Consider the following 13589-nt stretch of genomic DNA (forward strand, 5'->3'; position numbering starts at 1 on the left):
TTTATAGATTTGCGTTGGGAGCCATAATACATACCCTAAAATAAATCAAAAGAATGTTTTTCTTTGAACAAAACAAAGCTTTTTTTGAATAATAATCCACAAAGAAACACACAATTAAAAAAGAAAAAGAAAAACTAGGCAAGATTTTGTTTTGGAAAATTCTATTGTTTTTCGTTGGGCGCCAGTTCGCATTTCTATTAAAACTGAGAGAAAGATTGAAGCTTTTTCTACAACAAAAGGAGACTTTTTCTTTAATCATAACATAGTTTGAACAAATCAAGCAAAATATAGAATATCAAAAATATGAATTCTTATTTAAGAGCATATTTAGATATTTTCGTTGGGCGCCAGTATTTTAAAAAGAAATTATGTACAATCATTAAACTGTCAAAATGGATTCGCTTTTATATAAAATGAAAATTTTATTTCAATAAAAGCAAATAAACAGTTCCAAATCGGAAAATATGCAGAACTTTATTCAGAAAAATATGCTTTATATTTCATTGGCAACAATAGAAATCCGTTCTAATAATGAAATTTTTAACAGAGAGATGTGCAGTCTCGCGTGAGGCGCCAGTTAATGGCTTGTGTTAAAGTATAAAAGTAGCTTTTAAAACAATTAAGAATTCTCATGATAAACAATCAACCCAAAATATTTAAAACTGAAACTATTCAAAGTTTCCTTAAGAATTTTGTTTGGTTCTGCGTTGGGCGCCAATCTATAATGATTTTCACTAAATTACACCCGGTCACCATGGTTATTCAAAGTTCAGAAATTTTGTTTCCTAAAAATCTTCATTTATAATGTAGACAACCAAACATTGTTTTACACTCACTGTTTAACTCCAACTGAAATTTGATTAACAGCAATAAATTTGCCATAAAACTTTGTGACTTTATCGAGAACCAAATTTTGTACTGCAATATCTGAGGACGACATATTTGCCACCCTAATTTTTTCTTGTTCAACATCCTCATCGAAATATCCATCTTCTGGCGGTGGTGGTAGTTTACTGCTCAAAGAAAAATATGAATTTAGTACAATTCTTTCTAATTCAATTAAAAAAAATTCTTACGTAGTTTTTTCTTTAATCTTGTACCAAATATTTCCCAGAATACGATATTCTTTAAGAATCAAAATCAAAAAGAATACAACAGTAGTAATGCCCAGATAAATAACTTCACGAAGTACTCCGGGACTGTCCCATGTGAAATATGATTGTAATGCTGAAAGAAAATTTACTCTTATTTCATTTTATCAATATTGTTAAGAAATTAGTATAACTTACGGCAACACTGTTTCTTATAGAATGTACATCTAGCAATTTCTGGAAGTTGCAAACATAATTTTCTAGTTTGAGAATTTGTATAGAGTTTATTTAAACCCTGTGCTAAAGAAAACAGTGGAAAAGCTAAAAAGAATTTTTCCAATATATCAGCTGTGTCTTTGGTGTCGAATAAATCACTGCTCATAACAAGAATTATAATGAAGAGAGCGTTTCCTGAAAATTAAGTTAAGCAATCATAAGCTTGGTGTTGGTAATATTAAGTGCAAACAAGTATATAACTTACCACAGAATATATTGATGATCGAAAGTCGAGCAAGTCCAGTAGCAGGTTCGGAGAACATTCCTGATAGAAGATAGGTGAACGGCAATGCCGAAAATCCAAAAAGAAGTATTATTGCAAGGTTTCGACCTGAAAATGAAAAATGCATAAGAACATTGATCAAATAATCATACAATTGCTTAAGAAAAGCCTTATCAGTATAATAGGCGTATAAATGGCGCCCAATGTGGGTCTCTTCTTTAAATTTACTCCTAAAGTGAAATACAAAATAAACACAACTTACCTAATTCATCAAAAGTAGCATATCCATCTTCTTGAAAGCATGCTAAAGTAAGTATTGTAATAATAGCTGTCAGCATATAAGTAACGTAGTCCCAAACAAAATGTGAGAACCAAAATGTTAAGACCTTAACTCCGCTTACAAACTGTAATAGCTTGGCACGACTTTGATTTTCCTTAATAAGGAACATAACATACAAAGCAGTGACAAAACACATACAGAAGCATAAATTCAGCGAAAGTTGTGTTCCCAAATTCTGGCCACTCTGTAGCAATTGGAAAGTTGAGTCTTTTGATAATGGCAGCGGAGCGTTTGTAATAGTTATTGAGGCTTTAGGTCCAATAAGAGTTCTGTAATAAGAAAAGGAAATTTTAAATATTGTCAGCAATGAGGAATTATTACATACTTTGCCATAGCATTGTGAATTAAGTTGACTGTCAGCGGTGCTGAATGTAGCGGCTTGTTATTCAGCCAAGCTGTTATAGTGCCTGCATCTACAGTTGCTGCAGCAATATACCTTGAATTTATTCGCACTTGCAGAGTTTTACCAAGATCCAACATAAAACCTATAAAGCCTTTATTTCCAGTTTGTTGAAGTTGATGTCCAGATGAATAAGAGTTAATGATGTCCTTATAATTTGTACTAATAGCTTGCTCTAATGATCCATTTGCAACTTTCGAAGTTGTTTCTAATACCGTCACCGTCAATGGGTATTGATTGAGACCCATTGTCATTGGTCTTAGCGCCGCGTAGTGACTGTTTGATGAAACTAAAATTGTCATCGTGATGAAGAGAATTGGCATAAGATTTTGTATGGCAAATAACATTTTATTTCGAATAGTGTAGAGAATTTTCTTCCATAACATCGAACGCCATTGGCTGAGGATGAGATTGTGCCCTTTAAGAAGTCGTTGGTTGTCCGAAAACATATTATCAGCTGGAAAATGTATTTAATCAGCTTTTGAATCTGAGAAAAAATAGTTTAATTTTAACTTACAACTCATAGATTCACCATCATCAGATCCAAATCCATTGCCATTCATTATTGGTGAGGCTACAGTTGATGACATTGATTTTTCAGCACCAACTTTCATAAAAACTTCTTCCAAAGATGTTATCGAAATACCATAACCGTTGAGTGCTAAATCATCGGATTGAGTTTCTAAATCATGGAACATTCTTTCAAAATGTGATGAATATCTATCTGGTAGTTGATATGACAATTCAGCACCAATAATAAGCTTCAGGTTTCAAATCGGGAATGTATTGATTTAGAAGCTTTGTTACTTCGGCTGCATCGCATTCTTTCTTTTTCACGCAAATCTTTAAGTTAAAAAGAAGAAAGTTAGATATAAAAATTGTCTTTTTTTAACTATTTAATATAGAAATGTAAAAAGGTTTGCTAGCGTAGGGGTCAGGTCAGACCTAGTAAACATTGAGTAAACATGTGGAAGAAAAAGAGACTTTTTTATAATACATTTCACTGGGATTTGCAGTACAAGGATTTGTTTACTAAGTTTGATAAACTTTTTCGAAAGTTTTTGGGCTGCTGAACTCGAATCCGAAGTCAAAAATATTCTATCACGTCGCGTTTTCGAAATAGTCCCGTTATAAAATATCAGCAATCGATTTTTTGCTACCTTTTACTTTTAAGCATTTCCCTAGCTTACAGTGGCTTTGTTGCCAGAAACAAATCAATATTTTTCTTCAGGTTTTGGGTGTGCTTAACTTGAACTCGAAGTCAAAAATTTTCTATCACCTCCCATTTTAGCGTTATTTTCGTTATAAAATCTCAATTTTCGATTTTTTGTTAATTTCTATGCTACCTATAGTCGTTTTTTTTATGCTATAGTCGTTTTGGGTGTGTTGAACTCGAATTTAAAATCATAATTTTTCTATCAGCTCGCGTTTTTGAGATATTTCCGTTACTAAATCTCAATAATCGATTTCTTGTTATTTTTCAGGCTACAGTGGTTTTTAACTTACAGTAGTTTTGTTTCAGGAACAAAAGCTTTTGGGTGTGTTTAACTCGAATCATAAAATTCAAATTTTCCTATTTCCTTTATAAAATCTAAATAATCGATTATTTGTTACTTTTTAAGCATTTCCCTAGTACCTATATCATCCAAACCATTGCTAATAGAAAAAAACTGAGGGCAGATTTGAAATCAGCGATTACAAATTAGTAAAATACAGTTTAGAAACTTTATAAAACAAAAAAATGGTCTTTAATAATATCCTTGTGTCAAATCCACTAATTCGGCCCTCCTTACTAACAATTTAACTTCTATAAAGCTTTACATGTGCAAACATAGTTTCTGTACACCTTTATAGAAGCAATTTGGTAGATGAGTTGTTTGCAAAAGACAGCTGGCATTGATTTTCATCGCCCAATGTCCAATGAATCATATATGAACATTATAAACCATTACGATGCTCCCAAAGATCGAACAGAAAAACATTTCCTTATTTTAGTTTTCTTAATTAAAAAAAAAAAAAAACAATCACTTACCAATTTATAACCACTGCCAAATTTCTTCTTCAAAAAGAACGATGTCCCCATACACTTGAGTTCACCATCTGACATTATTGCAATACGATCACCCAAAACATCTGCTTCATCCATAAAATGTGTCGTCAACAATATCGTCCGTCCGACTTTTTCCGATTGCAATAAATCCCATAATTGTCTCCTTGCTGCCGGATCCATACCCGAACTTGGTTCATCACATAAAACAACTTTAGTCCCACCACAAAATGCCGCACAAACTGACAGTTTACGCTTCATGCCACCAGACAGCTTTGATGACGCAACATTTGCTTTATTCTCCAATTCAATCTTTTGTAAATACCTCTTAACTTCCGCTTCCAATAAATCATCTTTAAGACCCTTGAGTCGACTGTAAAAGACCAAATGATCTCTAACAGTAAGATCATCAAAGAGAATATTATGTTGCGGACAAATGCCCAATGACATGCGAGCGCCATCTATGTTTGTTCTAATGTCACTGCCATTAATTATAGCTGTTCCCGATGAAGGTGGGAACATTCCTGTCAACATTGAAATAGTCGTTGTTTTACCAGCTCCATTGTGACCTAACAAAACCGTTATTTCATCTTCATACATATTCAACGAAAGATTCTTAACAGCTTTTCGTTGACCAAATATTTTTGTCAAATTCTTAATTTGAAGCCCTACATGCTTTCCCACAGGTTCGATTTCAAAAGATTCGGGGTATTCTCGTTTTGTGTCAGTATTCGAATCTTCAACACCCAAATACTCGGGTTCACCACACCAGAAAGTCTTAGTAAATGGGAAATACCATTTTTTCGGAACTCCATATTCCCCAGCATAGATTTGTTCCAAATACAAGCAAATGATCATATAAATGCAACTTGACACTAACATCATCATCAAAATGTGAGCCATCGTTAGGGAATCATCAACATTGACAGGTGTAAACATATTGCTCCATTGGAAACCTTCACCATTGATTTCGAAACCAATAATGACACGTATGCCAAAACTCAAAGCTGTGTTGCAAAGAAGTGACCATATCAGTTTGGTAAACAATGTTAGACTCTCGTAATTGAGCTGGAAAAATGTATACGGTATGTACATAATAAACCATATAAGACCCGTTATAGCTGCAGCAGTACTAGCTTTCGAGAATAGAGTTGCCAACATAAAGCAAAATGTTATCGTTGTTATGGTGAATATTAAAAAGAAGAAAAACACTGCTGTGAATGAACTGTGTGTTAGAATAGCAACATTTTCACTCCATTTTATCTAGAATGGAAAAATAAATTAAAGATGTCATAACGGTATTCAAAAATAGTCTTAATTACCATCAAAATAGTTGTGATTAAGAGAGACGAAAAGCCCATCATGAGGAATCCCTTGACGAACCACGCTGTCCAATGCAACCAGTTTTGAAGGCCCATAATCTTCATGACTTCCTTTAGCTGCTTTTCCTTTTCAGCTGTAATGTACTATAATGGAACAAAATATTAAACACTTCCTTCAAAAATTTTCTTCCCTGATCTCTATAATACACGGGAGAGTCGTTTGTATAACAGTTTACCAGTATAACAGTAGAAATAATCATCAATCCCTTTCTATTATTGCAAAGAAAGAGGTACAACTTGGTATTTAACTATATAACAGTATAACAGATTGACGGTATAACAGTATAACTGTATAAAACTGTGTATAATCAAACTTTTCTTTCTGAAATATATGAAATACAATGATGCCCGGTAATCCTAATGTCATTTTCAATTGGAGTTAAACAATTTTGCTTCTATAATACTTTACAGAAGCAAAAGTAGCACCTGTAAAGCTTTATAGAAGCAAAATTTTTTGTCGGGTGGTATACCATCTACCGAATCTACTATCCAGCATATTTTAGAGATCAGTGGTCTAATTTACTCCAGAACTTACCTTAACAGTGTAGGTAACCGGGTAAATATAACTGAGAACAATTATAAATGACATCATCGAAGCCAAACCAGTTAAAAGCGGATCATTGGTATATTCTGGATATGGATATCGCTGCAATACAACTCTCGGTAATACTTGATCGGTGAAATTTTTAGCTGAAAGTTTTAGAAAAGCTGTCGAAATTGCATTCTGAACGGGAAGAAATCCCTCTCTTAAATATCCAACCGGAAGTCCACCATCTGCATCGTCAGGATTTCTCGGACCAATTGGATCGAACGGTATAAAAAGTATATTAGTTAGCCATGTTGCAACTTGTCTTCCAGCCGAAGTTCTTAATTCGCTTGGAAATCGAATTTTATAATTTAAGTTTTCAAAACAACTTTGTGAATCATCAAATTGAATGCCACCAAGATAAGTTTCATTCATTAGGACATTTTGCATTTCTGTAGCACTGCTATAACCGCTATATGTCACATTTAAGCTGTCAGCTGCTTCTTTGACGATATTTTCGTAACATGTTGTATTTGGTGTGTATGCCAGATGGTAGGTTAGTTTTTCTAAATATTTTGCTGAAACACTAGCACTGTAAGAAGGGGGAAAATCAAAAGGTTATTAAAGGTGTAATAGTGTGGTGAAATTATAAGAAATTTAAGGTGAATTTGTGTGGTAAGTGGAAATATCGAAAAATTTTGTTAGAAGAAAAAGGTTAGCTCTATTTGAAAAAGGGTTAGACTATGTCAGGCATTAAATGTTAAGTTTCTACGGAAATCATGCATTTTACTAAAAGGTGTGATAAGGCTAAAAAAAAATTGTATTTGTGTTATTAAGTATAATAAAAATCTATGATCGATTTTAACTATAAAAAGAGCATTGTGATCTTGCCTTGGCCGGAATGTCTTCCTTTTTATTTTCCTGAGTATCGCCGAACGTCCAAAAAGTGACCTAAATGGAGGGAGGAAAAAATGACAAAGAACGTGTAAAAGCGATATGAAAGTGTGCTTTAAATCCAATTCGAATTTTAAACATAAAAATTAAATTTTTATTAAATGACAAAATAAAATAAAAAATTATGAGAAAAATGTAGCTTTTTTTGACAGTTTATGACATGATTTAGGCTAAAATATTAAAATTTCGCAATTGTGTCCACCTTAAATAAACTCTAACTAAGGGAAGAGGTACAAAGTGACATTTGCTTTACTTTGCCAGCCGGTGACTGCTACAAAAATTCGAACGAGTTTGACTTTAACAATCTATTGTAAATACTCACCGAAATGTGTATTTGGTAGTATCTACTAGATTTCTACTCAAGAGTTAACTACCACCTAAAAAAAAACGTAGCCATTGTTGATGTTCTTAATTTTTGAAAATCTAGTACAATTTACGTCGAACTCCGAGTTGACTTTAAATCACTTTTTCAGTGAAAAAAAAACAGTAGATTAGATACACAATAGCTGCGGGGTGGTAGACTACTTATGAGTATAGAAATCTAGTACTATGAACTACACATCCTATATATTCAAGCAGAAGATCGTGTGCAAATTATAGTACTATAGATATTCTAATTATCTACTCATGAGTAGACTACCCTTTCCAAATAAAGGCGGCTATTGTTGATTTATTCAATTCAAATCTAGTACAATATTCACCTAAGTCTGATATAAATCTGGAGCAATTTTTAAGTAAAGAAACATTAAATGTATGAAAAAAAAATGACATCGCCACTTTAAGCATTGTTGAAAAATCTTACAATATTGCAAAAAAATATTAATCAATTTGGTTTTGCAGTTGGAAGATACCTATCTATAGCTTATATCAATATTGAAAGATCTTCCAATAAGGTATAACAGACTTAAGTTTCAATAGTAAAAGAATAGTTTTCATTAAGTGTCAATTTAACTGTCAAAAATATGCCATCACCATCATATTGGTTCAGTTTAACTCTGATTAAACTAAGATTTAACTCGGAAAAAACTGTTCCCTAATTATTCACCTTAAACTGACATTTATGAATTATATTGGTGTAGATAAAAAAAAGCAAAATAATAAACAAATAATAAACTGCATGTCAGACCACAAAAATAAAGTTTGATTTTGTGCTGTATTATAGTGAAGGGTCTGAGGCAGGATACGCGTGGGTTATACAGATATTGAGTCCAATTAACTGCATATTTATTATCTTTATTGCATAAGGAAGTTTCATATTGATAAAATATTTAAATTTAAAAATAAAATTTATAAATAAAACTTACTTTAATAAATTAAGATTGTCTATCGGTAATGGTTGATCATATCTCGTTTCAGGTGAATACTCTATGTCTACCAACGTTCGCACCAGAACTAAAAGCATGGAGAATATTGCTGGTAATATTAATTCTACACAAAGTTGGATTTTGTGATTCCATTGTAAGATCCAGTTCTTCCATAGGAGTAGTCGAAATTTGTCAAAATTACTTGTAACCATTTTTTTTTTGTTTATAAAATTAAAATTTCGTTTATATATGCATTGGTTTTGTCGTTTAAATATTTTTAGTATCTATTATATCACAAATAAGCTGAAAATAAAGAGAAAACAAAAACAAAGATTATTTTTATACCAATTACATAAATTTATATCTATTACTATCTAAGTAATTTGGTCTAAAATGCCCTTTACTTTGACAACAAATTGAAGAGTGTACAAGTTTACACATGCGGCACCATGGGCGTAGCTAGAGATTTTGTCTAGGGTGGGCCAGATGATATCGTCCACCTGAAGCCATGCATTTTTTTTTTACTTTGCTCCCTACAATGGCAAATTATTCGCCAAGTTCTGTTGTTGTAAATAACTTAAATTTTGTCAAAAATAATGGTTGTGTAACTCAATTTTTTTAAAAAAGGTGTTTTTTGATTAATGGTATCGTATTTTGTTAATATCATTCAATATAAAGAGGAATCAACTCCAATTACGCAATATATCTTTGATAGTTACTGTTTTTTGTTTTTATATTGTGTGGTGTTAGGTATATGGAATTCCTTTTTTTAAAAGCTTGTTATCTCGAAATGCAATTGGATGGAGTTACAGCACTTTTATTTTGATGGACACACATGTTGAATTCATTCAAAATATATGACAGCGATTGGCTTTAAAAACTGACCTTACCAAGCTGTCAATTTTATTTTATTTGCTTTTTATTTTTTACTTGAAAACCTAAGCCGAAATGTAGGAAATTAAATTTTGGGCATTGGGTTAAGTTAAGAAATTTGAATGTCTGGTTAGTAAAAAAATTATCTTTGGCTTAATTTACCTGTGTGAATTTGAATAAATTTTTAACGTAGATATATTTTTTTTTTCTGCAAAACAAAAGAATTAATGATGTCAAATTAATTTATAAATATTAACATAAGCTTCCAACACACATTTTCCTGTGAATTTTATTTTTGTGTTGCCATTGGGCACGTTCAGGAAATGTTCAAGTTCAGGAAATATTAGGGACTAAATATTTAGGCAACGTCATATTCTGAACGGAAATTTGAGTAAATTGACTAAATTAGTTTGGATATCATGTTATTGTCAAATTTCGAAATTTAATTAAGGCCACATGGGGCAAACACCGAATTTAACTTTACTTTAATAAATAAATAATATTAATTATAACCGATACTACACTTTTAACGCGTTTTTCACACGAATAAATTCAATTTTGCTGACGAAATTCTGTAATTTAAAACAATCAGCTGTCATGTTGACAAAAAAAACTTTCCTAGATTTTTAAGTAAAATTTTCTTGCCTAATTTTCCAGTCAGCTTTCCAACAAAATTACCTAAATTGGAAGAATTTTTTTTGACAGCTGACCAATCAGAGGCCGAGAAATTACCTAAATATTTAGTCCCTAACGTTTCTGAACCTGCCCAATATTAGGGACTAGATATTTAGGCAACGTCATTTTCTGAACGGAAATTTGAGCAAATTGACTAAATTAGTTTGGATTAGATGCTATTGTCAAATTTCGAAATTTATTTAAGAATTTTACCGGTCGCATGGGTAAGACACCAAATTTCACTTAACTGTAATGAATAAATAAAATTAATTATAACCGATAATGCACTTTTTAGTTGTTTTTCGCACAAATAAATTTAATTTTGCTAAATTAATTCTTTAATTAAAAACAATCTGCTGTCATGTTGACAAAAAAAACTTTCCTAAATGTTTAGGGAAAATTTTCTTGCCTAACTTTCCAGTCAGCTTTCCAACAAAATTACCTAAATTGGAATGATTTTTTTTGACAGCTGACCAATCAGAGACCGAGAAATTACCTAAATATTTAGTCCCTAACGTTTCTGAACCTGCCCATTCACTAACAATTTTTTTCATCATCAATAAAATAAAATATGTATATTGAAAAATATTAATTTTCCCTAATACACACTCATAATGTTTATTTTGACAACTGAAATTATCTTTTCACCTCAAAAGTGTCAAAAATGTATTCTCGTCTAAATATTTTACCCGATTCACACACGGCCTAAATATCAAAATAAAGTCTTGTGCCAAAATTTTAAGTTGAAAAAGCTAATTATTGAATCCGGCCTTTGAGGGCCAGTTGTACAAATATTAAATCCATGGTTCAGCAACTCTTATCTTCTGAATTCGGTGGTAAATTTGACTTTTAGCACTGGTTCTAGGTCCATATAGGTTGAAATAGCTAGATCCATTCTTTAAATAAAGTTGATCCACTGCTCATCCGCCGAAATCGACGAGTTAAATTCCTGATCCGAAGCTGAACCACGTTTGTACAACTGGCCCTGAGTCTGCTCATATAAACGAGGTATGTACTTATACTATAGCAAACAACCTTATAATTCTCAGCAAGCGATATTATGAAAAAAAAAAAAAAACTGTCAGTGGGAGCTAATACCAGACTAAAGCCAGAACTATAATTGTCGGATGAACATAAAACGGACGGCAACAGTGCTCGCAACCGCACTCGACGGATGAAAACTTATCAAAAAGACAAAGAAAACAACAACAAAAATGTGAATTTGACATAAGCTTCCGACTGCTTCCTCCAATTATAGTTCTGGCTTAAAAGTTCCATAGTACTGTCAATTTTTCTAGAGTGGGCCATGGATTTTCTAGGGTGGGCCTGGCCCACCCAGGACCCCCCCTTCCTACGCGCATGTGCGGCACGTGTTGAAATGTTTGATTGTTTTGAAAAAAAAAATAAATTCATTTACACACAATACCAAGTACAGATGCACCAGGAAATTAAAGGGTTGCCAGCTATTTATATGAATTACAAGATATTTGATAAGATTTGAAGCACTTCAAACTTTTAAGAGGTCTTTTCATTTATATTTCTAATTTCGTACATGTGTAAGTCGTAAGTGTTTTTATCGGAAAAAGAATTTAATTAATTATTTTTTTGATAAAAACTTGAATTCTTTGTGGGACAGTTATTTATGTACCTACCTACTTGAAAAAATTTACAGGAATTCTTTGAAAATACCAATAGTGCGGCTTTTGAAGTGGCAAAATAAATCGATTTTCTATCACTATAGGAAGTGCCTACGTAATAGAAATAATCGAGTATTGATTTGTGAAATAACTCTAACAATGTAAACAATGAAATTTAAGGTTAAGTTCAAACATTTTTCTTAACGTTTTTTTGACAGCAGAAAACATCTTGGAAAATCAACGTAAGAAGAAAACATTTACAATACTTAGCTCATAATGAAATTGGTGTCAAATGAAAGATACAGAAAATTAAAAAATAGAACTACCACTTCTAAAATCTATATCACAACCTTATTTTAAAGAAAAAATTGTCACTTAACTAATACTGTCATAGTTTGGTCAAATAAGAAAATTTATGAAATGCCAAAAAAAAAAAGCCTTAATAGTAAAATTAATAAATAAGGTTGCGGGGTACTTTTGTCTATATTTTAGATGTGGCACCCGACAATTTTAAGATCAATTTTCGATGGTGCATTCTACTATTCATTGTTGGTGGAGAGATACACAGTTACCACTAAAAAAAAATCCAGTGTTGAATTAATGGAAGGCAAACTAAGCGAGCCACTACCTCATAGACTGATAATAATTTGACAGTGATTTCACGTAAAATGAAGCTCTTCCAAACTGCTTTTGACAGATTAAGTATTGTTCACAGGGTTGACTTCTTAGGCGTTTTTTTTTTCGTCAATTTACTCTCATACGGCCTAAAATTATTATGAAGCGAAGGTAAAGTAAATTATTTATCTTTTATCTTTGCAGTGGTAGAAAATTTAATTTGTTGTCATCATCTCTTAAAAACAACGGCGTTTGTTACACTGTGTCGCTATTAGCCCTGTTCCTTTGGGAGGTGGCAAAGTACTACTAGTAGTTTACTAGCGATTTTCAATGGAACGCATTTTCAACTAATTTAATACAAATCGTATCTACTCGGGAAGAAGAGCATGAGTAGATAATAGTACTAGATTAACCAAAACATCTACTACATAGTAGTAAACTACCACCTCCAATGGAACAGGGTTATTTTGTTTGTTGGACGCACAAAGCAAACTCATCTATACCCTTTTCTATAAATATATTTTCTAGTTCACAGCTTTAACTGTTAAAACGTCTAATCTTACAACTCCCAAATTTCAACAAAGTTGTTTCAATACTTTACTTTCCACTGGTTTACCTCTGACCCGATCATTTCTAATTGGTCTCAGGATCAGTAGGTACCATAAAATTCCCATCTAAGTAAATCTAGTAGTAAATGTACTAGATTATCTTCTCAAGATTAGTTTACCATCTCCAAAAGAACAGGGTGGTTATTGGGCTTAGTGTCTTCTTACGACAAGAGGAATTTGTATTCTATTAACTTTCTCTCCATGCATTACGTAAAAACGGTTTTGTCCGTTTTTCACAACGTTATGGAAATTCTTTTGTTCGTTCATTCATTTTACTGAAGCTGGTCACTGATTTCCTTTAGAACGTCAATTGAAAATCCTTCTTCAGATTTTCCCCATTTTTCTGAACATTTCTTGCCAGTAGCTATATCCATCAAAGTTAGAAAGAGTTAAAAGCCTTCAGAAATAACAATTGATAAAAGGTGAATCGCTATAAAGTCGGTGCATTTTTCTTTGAGCCAAACACCCAGTCCAAAAAAAACACCGAAAATTTTCTTCGAGAAGATGGAAAAAAAACTGACAAGCTATAACCGCTATACTGTTATTTAGATTTTTAAAAAGGAACTTTTACTAAAATAATTTTAATAATCAGGTCAAGAAAATGGAATCATTGACGTTTTTTATTATATTTATATTTC

The 13589-nt window shown here is 32.1% G+C and overlaps 1 protein-coding gene across 1 annotated transcript in view; it reads right to left on the reverse strand.

The window, feature by feature from the left end:
• Nucleotides 1–13589, reverse strand: part of LOC129909731 (uncharacterized) — a 62365-nt gene that overhangs the window by 31814 nt on the left and 16962 nt on the right. Inside the window, 13 exon segments of the mRNA XM_055986804.1 lie at nucleotides 837–1013; nucleotides 1077–1227; nucleotides 1290–1502; nucleotides 1573–1698; nucleotides 1853–2199; nucleotides 2256–2787; nucleotides 2848–3088; nucleotides 3090–3173; nucleotides 4363–5640; nucleotides 5700–5843; nucleotides 6295–6877; nucleotides 7177–7236; nucleotides 8544–8846. Of these exon segments, the coding sequence (XP_055842779.1) occupies nucleotides 837–1013; nucleotides 1077–1227; nucleotides 1290–1502; nucleotides 1573–1698; nucleotides 1853–2199; nucleotides 2256–2787; nucleotides 2848–3088; nucleotides 3090–3173; nucleotides 4363–5640; nucleotides 5700–5843; nucleotides 6295–6877; nucleotides 7177–7236; nucleotides 8544–8755 (4148 nt within the window). The 5' untranslated portion in view covers nucleotides 8756–8846.

Source organism: Episyrphus balteatus, chromosome 2 (genome assembly GCF_945859705.1).
Source record: "Episyrphus balteatus chromosome 2, idEpiBalt1.1, whole genome shotgun sequence".
NCBI lineage: Eukaryota > Metazoa > Arthropoda > Insecta > Diptera > Syrphidae > Episyrphus > Episyrphus balteatus.